This window comes from Nicotiana tomentosiformis, chromosome 2, assembly GCF_000390325.3.
Source record: "Nicotiana tomentosiformis chromosome 2, ASM39032v3, whole genome shotgun sequence".
Lineage (NCBI taxonomy): Eukaryota > Viridiplantae > Streptophyta > Magnoliopsida > Solanales > Solanaceae > Nicotiana > Nicotiana tomentosiformis.
The window spans coordinates 29,959,580-29,986,398 of NC_090813.1; the positions used below are offsets into that span (position 1 = coordinate 29,959,580).

General features: G+C 38.6%; 2 protein-coding genes across 2 annotated transcripts; one reads left to right on the forward strand and one right to left on the reverse strand.

Annotated features, from left to right (window-relative positions):
• Positions 1-16,422: 16,422 nt before the first annotated feature.
• LOC104093630 (heat shock cognate 70 kDa protein 2) lies at positions 16,423-19,669 on the forward strand. The gene is made up of 2 exons (XM_009599400.4): positions 16,423-16,738; positions 17,799-19,669. Exons 1-2 carry the CDS (start codon positions 16,525-16,527, stop codon positions 19,529-19,531), a joined length of 1,947 nt encoding a protein of 648 aa, XP_009597695.1. The 5' UTR covers positions 16,423-16,524; the 3' UTR covers positions 19,532-19,669.
• Positions 19,670-22,326: 2,657 nt separating this feature from the next.
• Positions 22,327-24,784, reverse strand: LOC104093631 (uncharacterized). Its single transcript, XM_009599402.4, has one exon. The coding sequence runs from the start codon at positions 24,046-24,048 to the stop codon at positions 22,543-22,545; it is 1,506 nt and encodes a 501-aa protein (XP_009597697.1). The 5' UTR covers positions 24,049-24,784; the 3' UTR covers positions 22,327-22,542.
• Positions 24,785-26,819: the final 2,035 nt, after the last annotated feature.

Below are 26,819 nucleotides of genomic sequence, written 5' to 3' on the forward strand. Positions count from 1 at the left end.
GGGCCATGACAGAAGGCAAGGCTAGAGGGTTAGGGATCGAGGGCTATGACCGAAGCCAGGATCGAGGGACATAAAGATCGAAGCCATGATCGATACCCAGGGTCGATGGTTGCCTCGACAGTTTATAAAACTGGGGATTTCGTTCCCAGTTGCCATTTTTGACGAACTTGAGCTTGAGCAGAAGCGATTTTTGGCAGATTTTCAAGGAGAAACATTTGGGTAAGTGATTCTAACTCGGATTTGGTCAATATACATGAATATATCATTGTTTTCACCATTTAATTAGTGTATTGAGATGGAAATTTGGGAAAATTTTTAGAAATCTCATAAAAATAAATTTTTTAGATTTCGGTGTCGATTGGGAGTCGGATTTGAGTGAAACTGGTATGGTTGGACTCGTAATTGAATGGGTTATCGGATTTTATAAGTTTCGCCGGATTTCGAGAGGTGGGCCCCATGGCAATTTTTAGCTAATTTCGGATTTTATTGAAAAATGTAGTATTTTCTTATGAAATTGATTCCTATAATTTTTTTTGACTGTATCGAATTAATTATGACTAGATATGAGTCGATCGGAGTCAGAAAATCGAGAAAAATTCATACTACTTGGTTAAATTGGAGTAAGTCGAGGTAAGTAACTTGTCTAACTTTGTGGGGGAGGGGGAGGGGGAGGGGGAGGGGAATCCCCCTATGATTGATAATTATAATGTGTGGAAAGTCGTGTACACGAGGTGACGAGTGTGTACACGGGCTAAATGTGAAAGATTATATTTTTAAATTATGTAGATCATTGTTGCGCATTAATTAAATTATTTTATTTTGTTATATTCTTCATTATTGATTTAATGTTTATATTTTAAATTTGCTTGACTTCTTTCTGCTAATTGTTTTATCTGTTTAGTTAGAACTTGGTTTCTTTTATTCTGTGCATTATTTGAAGTTGATTTTCTTTAAATTAAATATTAATAATATAAAGTATTTGACATTTTTAAACTTGGTATTGAAGCAACGTATTAAAGATTTTGAAATATTATTTTGCTGAATTATTTATTCCTAAATATTTTTGTAAGATTTTCATACTCATTGTGATAGAGCCGTGAGCTCTTTATTGTGAAAAACTATTATTGTTAAATTATTTTGACATGAGCCGTGAGCTCTTTATTGTGGAAAAATATTATTGTTGAATTATTTTGACATGAGCCATGGGCTCTTTATTGTGAAAAAAATATTGTTGTTGAATTATTTTGGCAAGTTAAATCATTTGAGCACTTGAGGTGCAAATTGTGATATATTGTGATGTTGATACACATGCGGTGGTATAAGGTCTGGGTATTGAAACGCGTGCGGTGAGATAAGGGTGGCTTGATATGTGTGGCTAGTAGGGGGAACTACTAGAAGTCATGCGGTGTGATAAGGATGGCTAAAACGTGGGATGCTATTTCGGAAAAAATATTTTCTTTAAAATAAATTATGAAGGCTCCCGCGGTGAGATAAGGTAATGAGATATTGTGAATTTATTTATGATTTGGGACTACGGAGCGGTACCTCGTGAGTGCCCTTGTTGATATTGATTTATGGCCACAGTTGTCTTTGATTATTTGTTGTGATTTTCTTAAAGTTGAAAGGAAATTCTATTTTGATTCCACGAGATATTAATTGCCATTATTTTGTGTAATTAAATGGTGACATGCTACTTGATTCATTTCCATTGTCATTTTATTTTATTATATTGTTAAACATTTTACCATACCATTATTATTTTCCAGTAGGGCCTGACCTGACCTCGTCACTACTCTACCAAGATTAGGCTTGGCACTTACTGGGTACCGCTGTGGTGTACTCATACTACGCGTATGCACATCTTTTTGTGCAGATCCAAGTACTTCTTACCAGCCCAGATATCAGTAAACTAGTTGTACGAGGAGACTTCGAGGTATATCTGCCAGCGTCCGCAGACTCCGAAGTCCCCTTCTATTCTTGTTATGTTGCTTCCTTATTTTCTTTAGACTCTGTTATATAGAGACATTGAGGATAAATTCTTAGAAGCTTGTGACTTATTTCTACCGGATTTTGGAAGTTGAAATTATTTGAATTGTAGTTTATTTATTTCAGATATTTACTATTATTCTGTATTGATAGGCTTGCCTAGTCTTAGAGACTAGGTGCCATCACGACATCTTACGGATGAAATTTGGGGTTGTGACAGTAGCGATAAGTGGAGTCCTAGTCCGGAAAGAACAAGGTACGCAATTTCCAATTTATTACGTTAGCCGAACCTTAGGTGAAGCCGAAAATAGATACCCCCACCTAGAAAAGTTGGTGCTCGCTTTGATAAGCACTTCTAGGAAACTAAAATCGTACTTCCAGTGTCACCCCGTATGTGTTGTAACAACTTATCCACTTCGAAATATTTTGCATAAACCCGAGCTTTCGGGACGGTTAGCCAAATGGGCCATAGAAATCAGCGGGTATGATATTGAATTTCGACCCCGTATAACCATTAAGTGTCAAATTTTGGCAAAATTTGTGGCTAACTTCACGCCGGACCTAGTACCTGGGGTCGAAAGAGAACTGTTGATAAAATCGGGTACGTCTTCGGGAATCTGGACCTTCTTCACGGACGGTGCTTCGAACGCAAAAGGGTGTGAAATCGGCATCGTACTTAAACCACCCACGGGTAACATGGTTAGACAATCTATTAGAACTGTAAAATTGACTAACAACGAGGCCGAATATGAGGTCATGATTGCAGGTCTCGAACTAGCCAAAAGCTTGGGAGCGGAGATGATCGAAGTCAAATATGACTCCCTCCTCATAATGAATCAGGTGAACGGAATTTTCGAAGTTAGAGAAGAACGAATGCAAAGGTACCTAGATAAATTGCAAGTAACTTTGCACCGATTCAAGGAATGGACTTTGCAACATGTGCCTCGAGATCAGAATAGTAAGGCCGATGCCCTCGCAAACTTAGGGTCATCAGTCGAAGACAACGAACTCAATTCAGAGGCTGTCGTATGACTCATGAAGACAGTCCTCGAAGAAGGTCACGCTAAGATAAACACCACAAGCTTGACCTGGGATTTGAGAAATAAATACATAGAGTATTTGGAAACCGGAAGGCTTCCCTCAAATCCGAAAGAATCGAGAGCCCTGCGTACGAAGGCAGCACAATTCACCTTGTCCGAAGACGGAACCTTATTCAGAAGAATGTTCGATGGTCCATTAGCGATATGTCTAAGGCCGGGAGACACCGAGTATATTCTGAGGGAAGTTCAAGAGGGTACTTGCGGAAATCATTCTGGTGCCGAATCATTAGTTCAAAAGGTAATCAGATCCGGTTATTATTGGATCGACATGGAGAAAGATGCGAAAGAGTTTGTTCGAAAATGTGACAAATGCCAAAGACATGCACCAATGATTCACCAACCCGGGGAATTACTCCATTCGGTCTTGTCACCATAGCCATTCATGGAGTGGGGAATGGACATCGTTGGCTCAATTTATTTTATTTATGATTGACTATTTTTCTAAATGGGTTGAAGCTCAGGCCTTTGAGAAGGTTAGGGAGAAGTAAGTCATTGACTTCATTTGGGACCACATCATATGTCAATTCGGGATACCATCCGAAATTGTGTGTGATAACGGAAAACAGTTCATCGGCAACAAAGTAACCAAATTTCTCGAGGATCGTAAGATTAAAAGAATCCTATCAACACCTTATCATCCCAGCGGGAACGGGCAAGCCGAATCAACCAACAAAACCATCATCCAAAATCTTAAGAAGAGGCTAACCAACGCCAAAGGAAAGTGGAAGGAAATTCTACCCGAAGCTCTTTGGGTATACCGCACAACCTCGAAGTCCAGCACCAGCACAACTTCATTCTTATTAGTTTATGGTGCCGAAGCTCTAATATTGGTCAAAGCCGGAGAGCCAAGTATCCGGTTCCGATATATAACAAAGGAATCAAATAACGAGGCCATGAATACAAGCCTAGAACTATTGGATGAAAGGCGTGAAACCGCCTTCGTCCGAGTAGCCGCCCAAAAATAACGAATCGAGAGATACTACAATCGAAGAACTAAACTTCGAAATTTTAATATCGGGGACTTAGTTCTAAGAAAGATCACCCTCAACACCTGAAATCCTAATGAAGGAAAATTGAGTCCGAATTGGGAAGGACCGTACCAAATTCTCGAGATCACCGAAAAAGGGTCCTACAAGCTCGGAACGATGAATGGGGAATAACTACCAAACAATTGGAGCATATCTCACCTAAAACGGTACTACTGCTAAGGTACACCCTTTTTTAGTTCCTTTTCTATTTTTAAAATAACACACGCAGGTGGTCGACAAGAAACGACGATAGATTTTTTTAACGAACGACACGAAGTCTTTAGGTCTGAAAGCATGTGTCGCACTTTTTTCCCTCAGATCGATTTTTGTCCCAAATGGGTTTTTTCGGCGAGGGTTTTAACGAGGCGATGATGAATCGTGCTAACATAGAATCAAGCCCGATTATGAATCGGCACCGAAGATCAATTCAATAATATTCAAGGTTCCTTTGCAATCAACCTCGAATACTGGGTGCTACCCTCGGATATGTATTTATCTTCAAATATAAAACTCTAGCTAGGAGACTACTTCATAAAGGGAGAGTCTCGATAGATAGGATTTATTGTAAGGGCCAAACGGTCAAGACGAGTCGTGCCCTTGTAGATCGTTCGAACCTGACGTAAAATATGTACGCATGTATAATTGTCTCGATCGAGAATAAAGAGAAATACTATTCTTGCAATCATCTTATGTTTTAAAAATTTTCCCTCTTTACACATCAAAGAGCTTCGTACTTCCAAAAATAACAAGCCCAAGGGCAACACATAACCGGAATACGAACGATCGCTCCCTCACTCGGGGACTGTCGTCCGACTCAAACAACCCAAGCCATCGGGCCTCGGGAGCAAAAGACCTAATAGGTAACTCCCCGATATTTGAATGTCACGACCCCTCCCTCGGGGACTATGATCTCGGGCAAGCCTGGATAAAACGGGAAAACAACCCCAATGGGCAGCTCCCGAATAAAAAGGCTACGGTCAACTTAACACGGTTCAGAGACATCCGAAACCCGTAAAAAATTCTTTCACAACCGGTTCTAAAGGCTACCCTCGGCAAAAATCTCAAAACTTAAGATGTTTTAGGGAAATAACTTTTCTAACATCGTACATTAACGCCTTAACCCAGAAAGGCAATAAAGGCAAAGGTTTGTTCGAACCCTCGAACACAACCTTATTTCATGCTAAGCCATTTTTAACCTTTGTAAATATAAATGACAAAACAAAGAAAAAAAAAGAGCTGAAAGGGAAAGATAAGCCTTATATTCATATACAATAATTTTTTACAAAGGCCAAATTGGCCTAATACAAAAATTTACAACGGCCAAAAATAGCCTCAGAAAAAATGCAAACAAAAAACAAAAAACCTAAAGTCCTAAGTGGTTTGGTTGTCATCGAAGGTTGCATCTCCATCCTCGGGATCTTCTCCGTCTTCGTTTTCACTTGAGCTCTCAGAGTCTTCCTTAGGAAAGGCCATACTTCGGGCCCCAGTTTCTCTGCTTTGGCATTTTCAATTTCGGCCATAATATCGAAGCCCTATTCATTAACTCCCTCGAGAGCTTCCCTTCAAGCTTGCCATTTTGCATGATCCACCATGCCCTTGGCCTTGGCCTGAATGGCCTTAACGTCGACCCTAAACTAGGCCACTTTAGCATCAGCGTTTGTGTTGTCCACAACCACCTCGGATCTGGCCACGGTCACCTCGGATCTGGCCACTTCGAAATCGTTGGCCAAGCTTGCCTTGTCATAAACGGCCAAATCCAATCGAGACTGAAGCTCTTTAATCTTCTCGACCTGTACTGAGGCCTTCTCTTTTGCAGCTCGAAGCTACGTCTCGGACAACTCCAATTGCGTTTGGATGGTCTCATTTTTCGAGGCTAGGATATCCATGTTCTTTTTGAAATCTTCCGCCTCAGCCTGTATCGCATCTACCTGTGTCTGGAGCCGTCCGATTTGTTCGAGCCTCTGCCGAACCTGCAGAATCGGATCGCTAGTGGTTTTCTCCAATTCATATTCACTATCGTGAAGAACTCGGAATACCTGATCGGCTATCTAGGCATGTTCATCCTGAGCTGTCACTAAATCAGCTTGAAGCTTCTCGCTAAGAAGCTTGTAAGTATCATTTTTCTTAGTGAGATCCCGAACTTCAGCCTTGTGCTCCTCCCGGATTCAGCGGAAAGCCTCATGATGCAACACCGAAGCCTACAAACATGGAAGAAGATGTTAGAATTATCTACAACTCTGAGTTTAAAACAAATAATGGAGAGACCCTCGAAGTTACCCGATTCAAAGCATATTGGGCCTCATTAAAAAGGCAAGCGGCCCCCACCGCGTTCATCACGACTTGGTCTTCCTCGGTCACCAAGGTTCTGAGGTAACTAGCAATCCCCATAGGAGGAGAGAAAATACGGGCATCCGCCGGGATAGAAATCACGATATTCCGCCGACGGTCGGGATTAACACTTGGGGCCAGGAATCGGTCCCCCAGTTTTGGGCTCGATGAAGAACTGGTAGCGCCCGATGACAGTACTTTTTTCGGTACCGATAAACCACCAAACCCGGTGGCATCCTCCGAAGCAACAGACTTAAACCCATCCAAAAATCCATGGATATCGGTCGCCACGTGAATACCTTCGTAAGAGCGACCTTCCAACATATTGGCCTCGTGGATCATATCGTCCGAAATTTGAGGGGATCCAGAAATATCAATCAGCCCGAGCTCATCCCTAGAGACATCCTCTGCTGCCCGGGAAGCCTCGCCCCCGGTCTCTCTCTCGACCATCTCAGCTTGGGGCGGAGTGGCCTCTTCCCCTTCTGGTTCAGGAACTATGGCCAAAGCTCCCTCTTCGACCTCTGCCAGATCGGAGGACTGTGGTATCGAAGTACCAACCCGCACGCGGGCCATTAATTGGGAATTATATTCCTCTTCTCCTTCTTCAGGCTCGTCCCTTAATCGACTGATTAATTCCGAAGACATAACACTGGTGTTCCCCTTGGGCTTGCACGACTTCCTCGCCGGTTTTTTATTTTCCTAGCCCGGGGAACTCGGAGCCCCTTTTCTTTTCTTCTCATTGGCCTTCTTCGGAGAAGGTGGAAGGACTTCTTCGTCACCAGATGGGGGCCTCATTGCAACATCCTTTCCGAGGCCTGCAAAAGAAAAAAAATGAGTAAGCTCGAAGAAAAGCTTGAATGATCACCGTTCTAAGAAGGAAACTCACCATGGTTACGGGCCTCCCATCGACCCTTCGACAACTCCATCCAAGCATGCTCTGAGTACAGCCTCTGTAACACGAGGCCTTCGACCCATTTTCTAAGGTCCGGAATCGGGTCCGATATCTGGGCCACAGCTGCAACGCCGAAAAATATTAATAAAGAAAGAAAAGCAACGAGATTAAACCTTCTGAGTGAAGTGCTACTTACGTTTCATACTCTATTTCTCTGGAAATGACATGTATTTAGCAGGGATCAGGTCCGAAGTCCTTATTCGAACAAATCGGCCCATCCAACCTCGGTCCCGACCTTTATCTATGCTTGAGAACGGAGCCTTATTGGCTCGGCGAGAAAGCTTGATCAATCCCCCTCGATAAAGTCGGGGACTGTAGAGCCGCATAAGATGGTCGAGGGTAAAAGTGCATCCCTCGATTTTGCTCACAAAAAATCGGAAGAGAATTACTATTCTCTAGAAGGAGGGGTGGATTTGGCCAAGGGTCACATCATACCTCTTGCAAAAGGTAATAATGATGAGGTCTAAGTGACCCAACGTAAAAGGGTATGTGTAAACACTTAAAAATCCCTCCACATAGGTAGTGATCGAGTCCTTAGGCGAAGGAACCACCACATGCTTATTGACCTAGTTACAATCCTGTTTAACCTTAGGAAGGAGTTTTTCGGTGATTGTGGATATGTATCTCGAGACCGATTCACATCAGCCCGATACCAGTGAGGCCTTTTCGACCCTAAAATCAGTAACAGTCGGGCACCCTGCCAGAACGAATTCCTCAGGGCGGGGTTCCGCCGCTGCCTCACTGCCGGCGGGCCGTGATGAAGAAGCAACCTCCTTTTGTGGTTAGAAGTTTTCGCCATGATGAACAAAGGAAAAGAGAATTAGGATGATATGCGATTTGATTAGAGTTCTAGAAAATTTTGGTGTAAGAATTATGGAGCAAAAGGATTTTTTCTGAAGAAGAAGCAAGAGTAGAAAGAGCTTTTGAGTGTGAAAGTTTGAATACTTATAGCTTGGTGATGACGGTTTAGAATCGGTAGTGGCTGACCAACGAATGACATGCATTTAATGCCTTGGTAACCGGACCGATGGGATGTTGTGTCACATACATCATAATCGGGCTCGTCGCTGACGTCATATACATCTAGTCGGAGTTCAAAAATTCATATCGTTTCTCTCCACCTTCTATCCAAGAAACGAGGGGACTATCTGTATATGGTCAAAATCGAGACTGCCTTTCATGTGACTTATCGAGAATAGAACATGACAGTACAAAGTTCAACCTCGTGTAATATCGAGCCATGATGCGAAGTTAGGTTACCGAGTTCGTGACCCAAAGACCGATCAAGATCGAGACCGAGCAAAATAGAGACCGATCAAGATCGAGATCGGCCAAGATCGAGGAAAGCTTATCGAGCCAAAAAATAGAAAGCCAAAATATCCGCAATTAGGTGAGAATCTCGACGGAAATCCCGACACATATCAAGGAGAGACCAATTAATTAATCTACCATGGGATTCCTTGCTGTATTTAGAAATTATTTAAGAATAGGACTTCCCTGCTATATTGTCACGACCCAAAATCCAAAAAGGTCGTGATGGCGCCGGACACCACTGTCAGGCAAGCCAACCATAATCAATTAACTTAATTACCTATTTTAGTATTTTTGAAATAAAAATTTCTTTAATGAAATTGTAAAGATAAAACTCATAGAGTAAATAATAAATATTTTTAGCAACTAAATTTCTAAACAATTCACAACCATTCCCAAAACCCGATGTCACAAGTGCATGAGTATTTACTAGGGAATTAAAAATAAAATACAGCATCTGTCCAGAATATAAATTAGACAGGAAAATATAATAACTCTGAAGGAGACTCTGTTAGCTGCGGATCGTAATATAGAATGCAGCTCATCTATGTCCCCACAATTATTAACCACACCTCTGCGCTCACAGGACTGTTATACATATATGTACTTGCACAATAAAATATGAAGCAAGTGCAGTATGAGTACGAAAATAACGTGTACCCAGTAAGTATCAAGCCTAATTTCGAAGTGGTAGAGACGAGATGGCCGACTTTGACACTCACTATGGGTCAATATTATTAAATAATCATGAAATAGAATTATTTATATCAACGTGATTCACAAAGTTAACAATAATTTTATTGACCAGTATAAATAATTAAATTCCTTCAAATGCAGCAATTCTCAATATATTAATTAAATTCCTTCAATTCGAATAAATTTTCAAATTTATCAATTAGTCTCATTTACAGGAATAACAATAATTCTTAACAAGCAGGGATAATAATTCAATAAATTCTAAAGATTTCCAATTTATCAATTAGCTTCACAAGCTGAAATAAACTATTAAAGTATCGTGTAATTATTTTTATTAAGCACGATTTCTGCCGAGGACGTACGGCCCGATCCAGAGTGTCGTGTACACTGCCGAGGGACGTGCGCCACGATCCATAGATACATCTATCCTGCCGAGGCGTTCGGTCCGCTCCACAAGAAAGGAGGACATTTTCTTATGTACCTCCGGGAAGAGAGTATATTTATTAAAGATAAGTTCGGGAGGAAAAAAAATTTCTTTTAACAATTAATTAATTTAAACAGAAAATCAAGCATATGAGATTTCCATCCTTTAATATCTTTATCTGACAATTCACAATATATTCATATATATCAATTAATGTTAATTAAACAAAGAATACAATGTACGCATATAATTCATGTTTTGAGTCCTAAACTACCAGGACTTTAGCATTAATAGTAGCTACGCACGGACTCTCGTCACCTCGTGCGTACGTAGCCCCCACAATTAGCAACAATTATTCAATTTAATCCCTATGAGAAAATTTTCCCCTCACAAGATTAGACAAGAGACTTACCTCGTCTCAAAGTCCACTTTTCGATTATCACGTCGCGTTGAATTCTCGATTCGACGCCAAAAATCTAAAACTATCCAAATATTATACAAAATAATTAATATATGCTAAATGATTCGAAATCTGTCTATTAAATAAATTACCTTATCCAAAATGGTAAAATTCCTAAAATTTACCCCGGGCCCACGTGCTCAAATTCTAGAAATTTTCGGATGAAAATATTACCCATGATCTCAAGAACTTAAATATATAATTTCTACCCAATTCCATGACTATTTTCGTGGTTAAAATCTCATTTTTATAAAAATCTAGATTTTTCCTCTAAATCTTTGATTTCTAAGATTTACTAGTTATAATCTACTTATAATCTATGTATTTAACTCAAGGGGTGTAGAATTAACTTACCTCCAATTTGTTAGTTGAAAACTCCTCACAAAAAGCTCTGAAATAGCCCAACAATGGATGAAAAATAGAAAGAAATGGACTGAGTTTTCGTCCGTTTTAAGGTTCTGCCCAGACAGGTTTTTCGTACCTGCGGAAGGAGTACCGCACATGCGGCTTTCGCACCTGCAGAAATTCCTCGCAGGTGCGTATTTTCCTTCTTTTCCTGGTTCCGCACCTGCGAAAGAAATGCTCGCTTCTGCGCAAGCGCATGTGCGCCCATCCCTTCGCACCTGCATATTTTTCCGCTTCTGCGCACAAGGCCATCGCACCTGCGCGTTCGCAGGTGCGCCAAATGCTTCGTATCTGCAATGGCTAGGCAGGCTTCTCTCATTCGCACCTGCGGTTGTCCAAGCGCATGTGCGATTATGACAGTAGCTGGGAGCTTCAGTCCTTGCTCAATTTCCCAAAATTGGTCTGAGCCTCGTCCGGTTAATACTCAGGACCCCACCCGAACATACCAACATGTTTGAAATCATAAAACGGACTCGCTCGAACTCTCAAAACGCATAAAACAACATTAAATCTAAGAATCATACCCTAAACCAAATTGATTCAAACTTAAGAATTTCAAGTTCTTCAATTTACTTTCAATGCGCTGAAATATACTTAAACTATTCGGAATGACACGAAAATTTGCGTGCAAGTCTTAAATCACTATACGAAACTATTCCCAAACTCGGAATTCCAAACGGAATTCAATTACTCAAAATCCTACTCCAAACCAAATTTAAAGAATTTTAAGCTTTCAAATAGTTAATTTTTACTATTAAGCGTCAAAACGCTCCCGAGTTATCCAAAACCCGATTCGGACATACACTCAAGTCCAAAATCATCATACGAACCTATTGGAACCGTCAAATCCCGATTCCGAGGTCGTTTTCTAAAAATATTGACCGAAGTCAAACTTGACCTTTTAAGGTTAACTTAAGGAACCAAGTGTTCCGATTTCAACCCAAACACATCCAAATCCCGAACCAACCATCCCCGCAAGTCATAAATTATTAAAAACATATTCAGAAAGTTTTATTTAGGGGAACGGGGTTCTAACAGTCAAAACGACCGGTTGGGTCGTTACATATATAAAGGGGGTTTGATCATTTGTAGAGGATTATTCATTCATAGAATAAAAAAGCAAGATACTGCCTTTCTTCTGGTTTTCAATATTCAGTCATTTTGTTCTTGTATTAGTTTATCCTCCATTCAGTTTGAGAGTGATCAAACTTGAGGGCCTAGGCCGATTGATTCATTCGGTTTGCATTTATTTCGTTTATAGTTAATTTCGATACTAATATTTATATTTTCTCTATTTGTACCAAGCTATATCTCACGTATCCTTAAAACCACGCACAAATTTAATTGTTATCCATTTTTCGGGTAAACAACCATCATAAAAAAAGAATATAATATCTTATTTTTATGATAAAAATATATATTAAGTAATCATAGAGGTCCGATAAGATTTCTCTATGAAATACGTAGGGGTCATTTGGTAGGATGCATTAGATAAAATAATGCATGCATTAACCTTGTGTATTAATAATACCTTGTTCGGTATACTTTTGAACCTAAGTATTAGTTATACACTCTATTTGCTATTATCCTGTGCATAACTAATGCATAGGAAACTATTGTATTAACAATGCAATGAGTTTTAATGCATGCATTAACTTAGTTAAAGACAATATCGCCCTTCAAAATTTATGCTTGATTAAAAAATATGCTATTATATTAATGCAAGTTTGATGTAAAAATTGATACTAAAATTGCTCCCGCTATTTATATTTATACTCTGCCAATTTCTTCATTGTAAATTTATAAATTTGTACTCTACTACTACATACTGTAATGCACTTGTAGTCAATTTATTTTCCTTTTATTTTTTTAATTCAAACTTTCTTTGCCTAATAATCCAAGAAAGTGGAAAATAATATTATATCCCTATTAGAGAATAAATATTTATCATATTTTCTTTTTTATAAATAAATATTCAGTTCTATAAATAATTATTTTAAAACCTTTTTCATATTAAAACATTCCTCGACATATGTTTCTTTTAAAAAGATAAGTGATGGACTGGTTATGAAGGTATTTTTGTAAACAAATAATTCTTTTAGAAATTGTGCAATATTTTAATACATCAAATCAAACAATGGATAAGAAATATGTCAGCATAACTAATGCAACATAACTATGCAACCATAACTAATACCAGCATTACTAATACACTCTATTCACTATTATTCTTATGCACTATACCAAACGATCCCTTAATGTAAATTAGCCTGAAGTATAATAACCTGTTTGGCCAAACTTTTATATCAGCTTATTTTGAAAAGTGTTTATCTCAAAAGTGTTTTTAAAAAAGTATTTTTGCTAAGAAAAAAATTATGTTTGGTTAATTAATATAAAAAGCACTTTTGAACAACAATTAATGTATAGACCAACTTTTAAAAAGTGCTTCTAAGTGTATTTTCTCAAAAATATTTTTTTAAAAAAATACTTTTGAAAAAATATTATATTTTTTGCTTCTCAAAAATAATATTTTCTCCTACGCAAAAATATTTTTTTTCCTTTTGTAAAATACCAAACACTTTAACTTGGAAAAGAATACTTAACCAAAAAAAAAAACATGTCCGAATAGGCCAAAGATCACATGGGCCAAGTTGCGTTAGTCATGTCATATAGATGCGTTTACAAGTATCCAAAATTTTCATTGGACCGAATAGCGGCCTACTAGAAAAGTCGTCTGGTGACAGTTGAATATGTGCGCCTACTTGTCAATGAAAGGCTATTTTTCATGTTTTCTTTCCCCGTAAGTATGGGATGTTCTCAATATTTAGCCGACGTCAATTATATAAAGTTTTTTTAATATTTCTCAAGAGCTCCTCATTTTACTTCCTTGATAACTCAAGGACGAAGATGGTAGAGTATTGATTGAAGATGCCCAGATTAAGAGGAGGTGACAGACTTACTTTCATAAACTTCTGAATGGAGAAGGGGACCGGGATATTGTGCTAGGCGAATTGGAGCATTCCGAGAGTCACTGTGACTTTGGGTACTGCAGGCGTATCGAGGTTGAGGAGGTCGTGGGAGCTATGCATAAAATGAGTAGGGGCAGAGCGACCGGGCCAGACGAGATTTCGGTGGAATTTTGGAAGTGTGTGGGGAGAGCAGGTTTGGAGTGGTTGACTATGTTGTTTAATGTTATTTTTAAGGCGAAGAGGATGTCGGATGAGTGGAGGTGGAGTACGGTGGTTCCATTGTATAAGAACAAAGGTGATATCGAGAGTTGTAACAATTATAGGGGTATCAAATTAATGAGTCATACCATGAAAGTGTAGGAGAGGGTGGTTGAAGCGAGGGTGAGGATGACAATGTCTGTATCCGACAACCAGTTCGGATTCATGCCGGGTCGTTCGACTACAGAAACTATACACCTTGTTAGAAGGTTGGTCGAACTGTACAGAGAGAGGAAGAAGGATCTGCACATGGTGTTTATTGACCTAGAGAAAGTGTATGACAAGGTTCCTAGAGAAGTTCTCTAGAGATGCCTGGAGGCAAAAGGTGTGTCGGTTCTCTACATTATGACGATTAAGGACATGCATGATGGGGCTAAGACTCGGGTTAGGACAGTAGGAGGCGACTCTGAGTATTTTCCGGTTGTAATGGGGTTACACTAAGGTTCTGCGCTCAGTCCGTTCTTATTCGCCCCGGTGATGGACGCGTTAACACACCATATTCAAGGGGATGTGCCATGGTGCATGCTATTCGTCGATGACATAGTTCTATTGATGAGTCGTGAGCCGGTGTTAACGAGAGTCTGGAGGTTTGGAGACAGGCTCTTAAGTCTAAGGGTTTCAAGCTAAGCAGGACGAAGACGGAATACCTGGAGTGTAAGTTCAGCGCTGAGCCAGGGGAAGTGGGCGTGGATGTGAGGCTTGATTCGCAGGTCATCCCGAGTAGAGGCAGCTTCAAGTACCTTGGTTCGGTTATCCAGGGGGGAGGGGAGATCGACGAGGATATCACACACCGTATTGGGATAGGATGGATGAAGTGGAGGTTAACATCTGGAGTCCTGTGTGACAAGAGAGTGCCACCGATACTCAAAGGTAAATTCTATAAAGCAGTGGTTAGACCAACCATGATGTATGAGGCTGAGTGTTGGCACGTTAAGAACTCACATATCCAGAAGATGGAAGTAGCAGAAATGAGGATGTTGCGGTGGATGTGTGAGCACACTAGGATAGATAAGATTAGGAATGATGATATTCGGGAGAAGGTCCATGTGGCTCCCATTGATGACAAGATGCGGGAAGCGAGGCTTAGATGGTTCGGACATGTTCAGAGGAGAAGCCCAGATGCTCCGGTACGGAGGTGTGAGCGGTTAGTTATGGAGGGCACGAGAAGAGGTAGAGGGCGGCCTAAGAAGTATTGGGGAGAGGTGATCAGGCAGGATATGGTGAGGTTCCAGATTTCCGAGGATCTGACACTTGATAGGAAGATGTGGAGGTCGAGTATTAGGGTTGTAGGTTAGGAGGTAGTCGAGTCGTGCCTTACTTCGTACCATTGTGGGACTAGCCATGTAGAGTTTTTGTCTAAGATAGCTAGTGGCAATGTTGTGTCTTACTATTTCGCTTTTTAGTGCATGTCCTATTTACTAGCTATCGTTTTTGCTTTGCATCTTTCTTCTAGATTTCATGGTGTTCCTATTTTTCTTATGATTGTTGTGGTGATACTAATATTTACTAATATTATCTCCCTTTGTTTTGCATCTTTCTTCTGGATTTCATGGTGTTCCTATTTTTCCTATGATTGCTGTTGTGATATTAATATTGTCTCCTTTTTGTCCTTTTGTCTTTTTATTTTTTTGAGCCGAGGGTCTTTCGGAAACAGCCTCTCTATTCCTTCGGGGTAGGGGTAAGGTCTGCGTACACACTACCTTCCTCAAACCCATTAGTGGATTTTACTGGTTTATTGTTGTCGTTGTTGATAACTCAAAATCCTAATTTTAGAGTTAAAGGTGGAGGTCGTTAATCACTCGAGCGATCCTCTCTTATTACATATTAATAGAAATACTAGAAATATAAATTAATATCCTCTAACACATGTTAGTAGAAAGAATAGACATATAGTACTTGTTTATCAGTGACTTGTTAGTTCCCACTTATAAATAAATTGAATGACATATTTTTTGACGGACATTTAATACTTTATATCTCTAATTATATATTACCTTTTTCTGTTTCTTCTTATAATACCTTTTCTTTATATCAATGATTTGTATTTGAGCTTACAATTGTCAATTTAAGAGATGATTATGGTGGAAAATAAATTATTAAAATAATTTGACACGAACACATTAATTGAAAAATATTCGAATAAATCCAACTTATACCTTCAAAACAAAAAGGCAAAATATTAAAAATAATTTTGAAAATTAAGCTTTTAGAAATCAAACCAATCTAAATTTATTTGATTTGGAGTTTAAGTCATAATTTTTTTAATTCGTAAAATGGAATATCTTCTCGCCTTTTCTTCTTCCATACCATTTCCCTTTTCCCTGTCCCATGTATAATAGTAATAGGAAAAATAAAAGTAATTTTCTTAAACCAAAAAGAAAAAAAGAAAAGAAAAACATGCACCGTAACAAACTTCAGAGATCTAACGGTTGTCGACATACTAATTAGGGTTATCGAACATTCTAGAAAAACGAACAACTGTCAGCTCCCACTATAAATCCTTCCTCTTTACTCCGTACTTCCTCTCTCAAAAACCCTAGTTCTCCGAACCATTCTCTCAGCTCTCCCCTAAACTAGCCAACACTAAACAAAAGGAGGGGAAAATCCATGGCCGGAAAAGGAGAAGGACCGGCGATCGGAATCGATCTCGGCACTACATACTCATGCGTCGGCGTGTGGCAACACGACCGTGTTGAAATCATTGCCAATGATCAAGGTAACAGAACGACGCCGTCCTACGTTGGTTTCACTGATTCTGAGCGTCTCATTGGTGATGCTGCCAAAAATCAAGTCGCTATGAACCCTACCAATACTGTCTTCGGTAAGATCTCTTTTCTTTGCTGTTTCAATATCAGATTTTTCATATGTAACATGCGTTGTGCTTTATTTAATGATTTTTATTGTGCTTGATAGATCCGCGATGTTACTGTCTGACTTTTAATATAGATCTGTTTATTTGAAGTGCTTTAGTTGGCAGAACAACCGAAAAAAATTATTTTTGATTTAGATCTGTTAATCTGTTGCTAATTCAGCTCAGTACTGTGATTGGTTGAGCTAGATTAGTTGTAACGCTGGATGTATACATTGGACTACTTTGTTAGATCATTTATTATGAATTTTTATTTGATAAATGGCAGTGCTTGTGTTATTTGAACGGCTAAAAACAAATCCTTTTTAAAATTATTAACTAACTTGGACATGCGCACTAAAAAGTTGGTATATTGGGGGGAACCTCTGAGTTCATTGTCATGTTATTAAATCGGCAAAGCTAGTTGAGATTTAAATTAGGATATGTGATTAGCTTGTCATCTTTGATTGACTGGAATTCTTTAAGTTGAAGATTTAGTTGATCTTTGAGAAGTTTCTTCGGAGGAATAGTGGCAAGTGCAAGTGATAATCTGTGTTCATTTTTTTTCTTTGTTTGGCTAGGAAGGTTAATCTTAGGTAATTGAATCTTCAACCACTAAATAATAGGATGTTAGGGGAAACTCAGGTATTTTGTAGTGATAGATTTGGCAGTTACAGCACTGGAGGGCCCCCTACTTTATGTTATTGAAACAATCATTGTAACTTAATGTGTATGCTCAATATAGGCTTACTGCATTCTCTTCATCTGTAGTGTTGCTGACTTGCTTATATAGGATTACCGAGGAGCAGACAGATAAAACTCCTATTGAGCGATGATAGTGTTATGAAGAACATACACAATTTTGGTTTGATCATAAGCATGTTAATGTGTCACTGTCATGTGGATATTCTTGGAAGTTTGTTTATGGCTGTTTTGGAGTGACCGCACACTGGCAATTAAGATTATCTAGTTTGTTTCAGCTTCTTGAAATTCACATGCTTTAAATGTTAACCTGAATTTTTGCACCATGCAGATGCTAAAAGGTTGATCGGTAGGAGATTTAGTGATGCCTCTGTGCAGAGTGACATGAAGTTGTGGCCATTCAAGGTCATTCCTGGTGCTGGTGATAAACCCATGATTGTTGTCAACTACAAGGGTGAGGAGAAACAGTTTGCTGCCGAGGAGATCTCATCTATGGTGCTCATAAAGATGAAAGAGATTGCTGAAGCGTTCCTTGGCACAACTGTTAAGAATGCTGTGGTTACTGTTCCAGCCTACTTCAATGACTCTCAGCGTCAGGCCACCAAGGATGCTGGTGTTATTTCAGGCCTGAATGTGATGCGTATTATTAATGAACCTACAGCAGCTGCCATTGCTTATGGTCTTGATAAGAAGGCAACAAGTGTTGGTGAGAAGAATGTGCTTATCTTTGATCTTGGTGGTGGTACATTTGATGTCTCTCTTCTCACAATTGAGGAAGGTATCTTTGAGGTGAAAGCTACCGCTGGAGACACCCATCTTGGAGGTGAGGACTTCGACAATAGGTTGGTTAACCATTTCGTTCAGGAATTCAAGAGGAAGAGCAAAAAGGATATCACCGGTAATCCTAGGGCACTCAGAAGGTTGAGAACTGCATGTGAGAGGGCAAAGAGAACTCTTTCCTCCACTGCTCAGACCACCATTGAAATTGACTCTCTGTACGAGGGTATTGACTTCTATTCCACCATCACACGCGCTAGATTTGAAGAGCTTAACATGGATCTGTTTAGAAAATGTATGGAACCAGTTGAAAAGTGTTTGAGGGACGCTAAGATGGACAAGAGCACAGTTCATGATGTTGTTCTTGTTGGTGGCTCCACTAGAATCCCAAAGGTGCAACAGCTTTTACAGGACTTTTTCAATGGGAAGGAGCTCTGCAAGAGCATTAACCCTGATGAGGCTGTTGCTTATGGTGCAGCAGTGCAAGCTGCAATTTTGAGTGGTGAGGGTAATGAGAAGGTGCAGGACCTTTTGTTGTTGGATGTTACCCCTCTTTCCCTTGGTCTGGAAACTGCTGGTGGTGTCATGACTGTGTTGATTCCCAGAAACACCACTATCCCAACCAAGAAAGAGCAGGTCTTCTCAACCTACTCTGACAACCAGCCTGGTGTGTTGATTCAAGTCTATGAAGGTGAGAGAACGAGGACCAGGGACAACAACTTGCTTGGCAAATTTGAGCTCTCTGGCATCCCTCCTGCCCCTAGGGGAGTTCCTCAAATCACAGTGTGCTTTGACATTGACGCCAATGGTATCTTGAATGTCTCTGCTGAGGACAAGACCACAGGGCAGAAGAACAAGATTACCATCACCAATGACAAGGGCAGACTCTCAAAGGAGGAGATTGAGAAGATGGTTCAGGAAGCAGAGAAGTACAAATCTGAGGATGAAGAGCACAAGAAGAAGGTCGAGGCGAAGAATGCTTTGGAGAACTATTCATACAATATGAGGAACACTGTGAAAGATGAGAAGATTGCATCCAAACTGTCTGCTGAAGACAAGAAGAAGATTGAGGATGCCATTGAGGAAGCCATCCAATGGCTTGATGGCAACCAGCTTGCCGAGGCTGATGAATTTGAAGACAAAATGAAGGAACTAGAGGGCCTCTGCAACCCAATCATTGCAAAAATGTACCAGGGCGCAGGTGGAGACATGGGTGGTGCCATGGATGATGAGGGTCCTGCTCCTAGTGGTGGTGGTGCTGGTCCTAAGATTGAGGAGGTGGACTAAGTTGGTGCTCCTCTATTGTTTTTTATTTCTTGTTAGAGACTTGCAATTTTATTTCAGAGATCTGTGTGCCTAATGATTTTTGCCTAGTAGATGGATTATATTATTTTCATTCTGCAATCAAGTACTACCTATCTTTTATTTCTCGGTTTTTATTAAAAGTTGCTCTTCCTTTTGAGGTCGACATATTGTTGAGTGAAAAGGTTTACCCATGGTTTCTAGGCTGGAGATGTTTTTCTTGCCAAATGGCCAGTAGGAAGTCAAACGGATATTAACTAAATTTGAGTTCGCCGAAGTGTGAAGAATGCGTATTTTTTTTGTTTGTTAATCTTAAGCCTAATCAAGCGGATTTCGACTAGGGTGGTTTGCGATTTGTTTAATATGAGGATACTCCAAAGATAATGATACATTTGGGTCAAGGAGGTACTAACTAAGAGGGGTCAGATTTGCCAAACAATATTTCCAGATCTGAAAGGCCAATTTCTGTTGAAGGTCTCTACACATCTATGATATCAGTAATCGTTAATTACTAGTATCTTAACCTTCTCCACCTCATGAGTCATGACACTTGGGAACAAGCAGAGAAATAGCATGTAACTGCTGTCAACTCCTTGTAACATGCAAAATGTTGTAAAATGAAATTATATTAAAAGAGGAAGAAATCCATCTTGAAAAGAAAATCCTCTAAGGGGATCCCACAATAATTAAGAAAAAAAAAGTTTGTAATCCTCTTCAACTCTTCCCATGAAGAGATCTAATAAGATAGTCCTAAATAAGTTTTGAGCGAATACTAGGTAATCAGGTCAAATCTATACGTGGCACAAAGTTATTGGCTCTCATGCTGTGGACTTGTGGTCCCTAAAAATAAAAGATATGTCCATCCTCTAGTAATTTCCATAACGGAGCCATATTGCCAATCCAATCAATCTTCTATTACCAAATCATTATTTTCCTATCCTCGACCATATAGTAACTCTCTTTATCACAAGCATGCTTTGGCTTGGGGCATTTCGTGTGGTTGAGAGTTGACGTCGTTTACTGAAAATTGTCTTCTTGGGCAAAGCAAAACCAAGACAAGTTGAAGGCAAAGAAAATTACACTACAATTAGAGACAATGAGAGGGAAGAAAAATCAATAGCTACTGTAGTTGGATGGGTGCCTTTGGCTCTCAATAATAGAATTCGTGTGGGTGCCATATAGTTTACTCGTATATGACATCGATTTTATTTGAAAAAATATGAAACAAAAATCGGGATTAAGCACTTGCTAACCTTGACCACGACAATTAAAATCTCGTACTTGCCAACAGCAACTTGCAAGAAAAGACAGGATTAAGTTTTGAAAAACAGCTTCTATAAATTAACTAATTAAGTCACCACATACTACACCTATTCAATATTTTTATATGGCACAATATAGACAGGCTCTCATGATGTGGAATTGGGGTCCTTAACACACAACAAAAGTCCTCAAAAGCATCCAAGTGGGGTTCATTTAAGTTATATGAACAAGACCATATCACCTATCCAACAACCACTCTCAAATCCTACCTCAACTTAACAACCTTATCACTTTCCTTCTTCTATTATAAAATAAAAAAAAAATAAAAAAGTTTTTGATAATTGCGCTCATCTCGATTATTCCTTAGGGATTCTGCTTCTTTTCACGAGTACATCATAGGCGGACGCAAAATTTGAAGGTCGGGAGTGCACTTGTGAATTCAACCAAAATCTGCATATATATATATATATATATATATATATATATATATATATATATATATATATATATATATATATATATATATATAAGGCGCCCACTACTAATATATCACTATTTTCTATAAAACATTTTACATGTATACATAAAATTTTTGTCGAACTTTATGGGTGCCGGTAACCCCTCACTATATAGCATAGGTCCGCCTCCGAGTACATGTATCGGATATAACCTTACCCATAACACGACTTAGACAAATGAGAAGAAAGCACCTAGCAATTTTTTAAATCTCTGTTGAGATTTGAACACCAATTTCTCAGGAGTTTTATCTCATTTCATTGACCGCTAGTCATATCATGGTGATTATGTTACCTTCCTTTTCTTCAAAAACCATACACAACATCAGCCTGTCTCAAATCTTTTTCTAAAGTCATGTTTGGCTTAGGGGAAGATGCCTTCTTGATCATCCATACAAAAGGAAAATAAGTCCAAAATTCCTCATCTAAAAGCTTACGAGCTATCCAAGATAAGTTGATGCCAAGGATGAGACACATTACACTGAAGATAAGGGGCAAGGGAATGAAAAGATCAATAGCTAACAGGTTGGATACGTATGCCTTAAGTGTGGCTGCCTTATATACCTCTCTATTTCTGTGGCCTCAATTTTATTTGGAAAAACTCACAACACAACAGATTTACATATATAAAATAATTTCTTCACTCCCAAAATCCATTCTACAATGCAGCATTGTACATTCTTCAGAAAGAGAAGCAAGCAAGTAATAAAAAGAAGCTATAAAACCAAAGATTATCTTATTTTGATTTGGCATAGACTTTAATAAAGAAGAGAAGACTTTCGAGATATGTAATCTTAAGTATGCCATAGCATTTGTGTGGCTGTAAAACTTTTGAAACTTGTGCTCTGAAACCTACCATAGCATTTGTGTGGCTATAAATATTTCTTATTAAGGAAATATTGAAAAGTGCCAATCTTTTTGAAACAAAGGGAGTACTTTTTTGTTATCCAATCGAATTACTATGCTAGAAGCTATGAATTTTAATAGATAACACAACATAAATTACTATGCTAATAAACCAAGGAGTGAAATTTCATAGCAAACACTGTTACAACAAAAACTAGCTAGAAAAAGACTACCAAACACAACATTTAGTGTGTGAAAATGGAACACAAGATCATAATCAGTTCCATAAAACCACACTATAGATAATAATAAGTCAGTGTTCAATGAAGCACCAGCCCTAACAACCACACATGCATATCTCCGAGTAAGCGTCTAGGTCAACATGAGGTCATTTCCCACAAGGTGAGGACGGAGACATACCCGAACTTCATGTTCTTCTTCAGGCCCCTCGCGAACTTTTGGCACCAATATCTCAAGCACCGTTCCTGATCCATCGTAGTACGCTTCTATTTTAGCATCTTCAGGAATTCTGGTTGAAAGAGGGATCTCTCTGACAAACTCCCCCGCAGGGCAATGTTCTGAGGACGACGCTTCAAGCTTGAAAGTCCTGTTCTGTCTCTTGATGAACGAGATCCGAGATGTGCTCAAACAAGACACCTTGATTATCCCATGTGTGAGCGTGTTCCTCCACGAAACTTTCACCCTTTGAAGATCTACAAAAGGCAAACTGATTATGATCAAATAACCTTCATCGTCTTCGTAGATGGATTTTGCAGCTGTTACGGGCCCATAAACATCCCTCATCACCCCACTAAATTCATTTAACCAATATGGTTCATTTGGGTGAATTTCCAGGTCTGGAATTTGATAGGAAGTAGGAGGATTTACTGGCAGATAACACTCTTCTTCATTTCCATTCGAGAAGAAGTCCTTTTTCCTTTTGCCATTGACAGGTAGTAGTAGATCCATTGCGTCTCCGTTGCTATGATTGGATGGCTGAGTTGACAAATTAAGTCCGGAACCATTAAGCAGTTTCTTACTCTTTATTGGTGGAGCTGGCCTCTCAAGCTCAAATTCAGTGTTGGGTAGGTTTCTCCACGAACTAAAGTCACTAGCTTCCGGTGGAATAGTGAAGTTGACGTCCCTACCTGTGAGTTCCTTCCATCTTTTGCGCTCCTCTTCATCAAGAACCATGAGATTGGGAGACGGAACAACCTCGATCCCATGAACACACTGAGGATTTGATAGGCCTCTATAATGCTTCCTTTGCATCCTATGGGATCGAATGAAACCCCTGTCAGCGCTAAAGGGAAACGGACGTTCACCTTGTCGAGAATGACCATTCATGTAACTCCGTAGCTGCATCTTACCCAATGCATTCTCGGGCCTATCCTTGAATACCCACATGTACATATTCTCCATATCATGCTGAACCATGAAAACGTCGAGCTGTAGATCAGATTTATCAAACCCGGAAACCCCATTACTATCTCGGACCATCTTTGGCTTAGATTTCTCATTTAAAACAGGCTTAAAGTAAAAGCTAAAGAAAAACCAAGCGCCCCAGATGCTATCTACACGTTTCACACATTTCCTCCCAACTTTAGGCACACTAAGAAAAGTTTCAGGTTCATAGATCTGGGTACCAAGCCCAACATCAAGAATATCACAATGTTCCGAGTTCCATGGCTGAGGAGGCGAGCTACGCTCAGCCGATAAGGGCAGATTGATGTCAGGTGGACGAGTAATAACAACTTGGCGATTCATCTCGAGGTCTAATTCATCATGTGAAGAAGAAGCACTTGAATCCATTGACAAAAGGGTTGAAGGGTGATGATTATTCTCCATTGACAATGTTTTAAGAAGAGTATCTACCATTTCACAAATTTATCCCCTTAAAAAAAGGGACTCTATTGCTAATGCTAGCTCCAATATTTAAGTACCCAAATGAACTTTTTTGACAAAGAATTGTTCTTTACAAACAACACATCCATATTGATAGAACCAACCACAACATTCACACCACCATCAAATCCCTTTTACTTATTTCATCACATAACTACAAACCCTCAAAACCCCAAATAGGAAAATAGTCAAAATATTCAGCAACAGCTATAAAACTCCAAAGAAAAGCTATAAAAATGAAATCTTGGAAACCCCATAGTCTTTATTTCTCCTCAAAACCTACTTAAAAACTGTATCTTTTTGCATCTAATAACAGAACTATATCTATTTTTGATTGTGTTAAAATCAAGAAAATTGATATGGGACTAGAAAAGGGGAGAATGTATTACCAATCAATGAAGCCAAGGCCCAAGAAAAGGACTAAATCAGAAGGGATCTTAGAAGAGTACCTTTTAGGATAAGCTTCAACAACTAGAAACCCATAAATATTTGGACACTCTGAAGAATCAATAGCCCTTACCATCCTCATATCTTCACTTTCTACTAGTAATTGATTTTTCACTTTTGGTTTGAAGAATTTACACACACACGCAGAGCAATTACATAGGAATGAAGTGAAAAAGAACTCAAGTCAAGACTACAAAGAGAGGAAAAAAAGGGGAACACAAATATATGGGAGAATTTGTGTGTATTTGGTGTTTGGTGGTCACAAACAGAAATACCCTGTACTAGATAACACCGTTTGATCTAAGAGTCCTCACCGCTTGATTTAATGTAAGAAAAGTTGTCAACATTTTCACTAACGGTGACGGTGCTTTTTTGGACTGTTTGTGGGGATAAAAAGCGGGGATGGTAAGAGATTGATATAGTTAATTAGGGTTGGTGTTTAGTGAGTTGCTTGTACCATTTGAAGTTTTACTACTTTTTGAGTTGTTTTGATTTTGTTTATGTTTCACACAAAGTTTGACTTATTAATTTTACTCTTTACTTATTATTTTTACTCTCCTTGTTATCCAGAGTAAGTGATAGGTCTAAGTACATGATTCAGACATCTGAAGAAGAGGGAGCATAAATATCTTACGAGTCGTTTGGCAGAAGTTTATTAGAAAAAATAATACAAGTATTAGTTTTGTGCATTACTTAAAAATCGTTTGGTAGGAGGTATTAGAAAAAATAATACAAATATTACCTTTGTGTATTACTGATATCTTGTTTGGTATATTTTTTCAACCTATGCATAACTAATACTTATATTCGTTATACAATTTTTAATACATACATAAAAATGATTAAAGACATACTTGCCCCTCAAAACCTATTCCAAATACTTCCCGCCATATTTTGGAGGGTATTTCTATAAACAACTAATCTTTTTAGAAATTATGCAATATTTTAATACACCAAACTAAACAATGGATAATAAATAATCTCAGCATAACTAGTCCCAACATTACTAATATCAGCATTACTAATACACCATATTCAGTGTTATTCTTATACCTCCAACCAAACGACTCCTTAGTGTGGAGGTACGAGGGGCTGGTAGTGATAGGTCTAAAGAGAGGTAAAAATGGATCGATGAAGAACTAAGGAGAGATGATTAAATAAGACATGACTCACTTTTAAGTCTACTTTTTGAGCTGTTTTGATTTTGTTTGTGTTCCACATAAAGTTTGACTTAATATTTTTACTCTCCCCCGACTTATTATTTCGTAAAAGTTTCATTACTATATTCTTTTTATAAACAAAGCAACCTTGATTTTTGAATAATCCATATCAGTTCCACTTTTATTGAAATATAAGATTCTCAAGAACTAAGAGGTTGAAGTCATGTCTCAAGACTTGAAAATTAGGTCCTATCCGTCGCCTAAGGAAAAATACCTTTTGTTACTCTACATAATTCTATATTGAAAAATCTTAAAATCAAGTTTGAGAATCGTTAGAGGAAGGGGCAAATATAAGACGAAATTTACAATACGTAGCTCTCATGGATCAAAAGGTAAACGGAGAATAAATGTAAGACAAATAAAATACTTTAGTATTTTGAACATTTTTCTACTAAAAAATTTCATATGGTCAAGGAACCATATTTGGACCTTTTATCTTCTATTAAAAAATTAACAAATGAGTTGAGTTTGGCTAAACAATACCTTGTTCTTAGTTAGATTGATTTCCATTTAGCAAGTCAAAAAGATTTTTTTAAAGTGGGTTTGTTTGCAGTACTAAGTAAGCTCAATCGAACTAATCACCCAGTCGGGATTGACTAAGCTTGACTATTTCAAATACGCAATATAATAGCTTATCTATTTAAGGATAATTACTTAACGAACAGATTTTTAAACTACTAACTTAGTATATGACTGAAAATTCATGGGGAAAAAAATATGATTATATTTCTTTCGTTCATTTGCCGCACTATAAGAACTTTCATGTTTCTATTATTTCATCTGTTCTTTTTTACTTGTCGGTATAATTAAAAAAATTTCTTTTACTCGCCCGCTTTAAAAAATTAGGAAAGAATCAACCATTAGTTAATGTAATTAACTACCATTAATAACTGTAATTTACTAAAATTAAAATTTAGTTAATGTTTTTTTAAGGAAAGCGCAAAATACATATTGCACAAGCAAAAACTAGCGAAAAGAATCATGCATGTTTTAACAGCATAATTTAATAATATAGCTCAGCCTCTTTTAATGGTGGTTAATTTGTGGCCCAACGTGACCTTGTGACTGACTGAGACA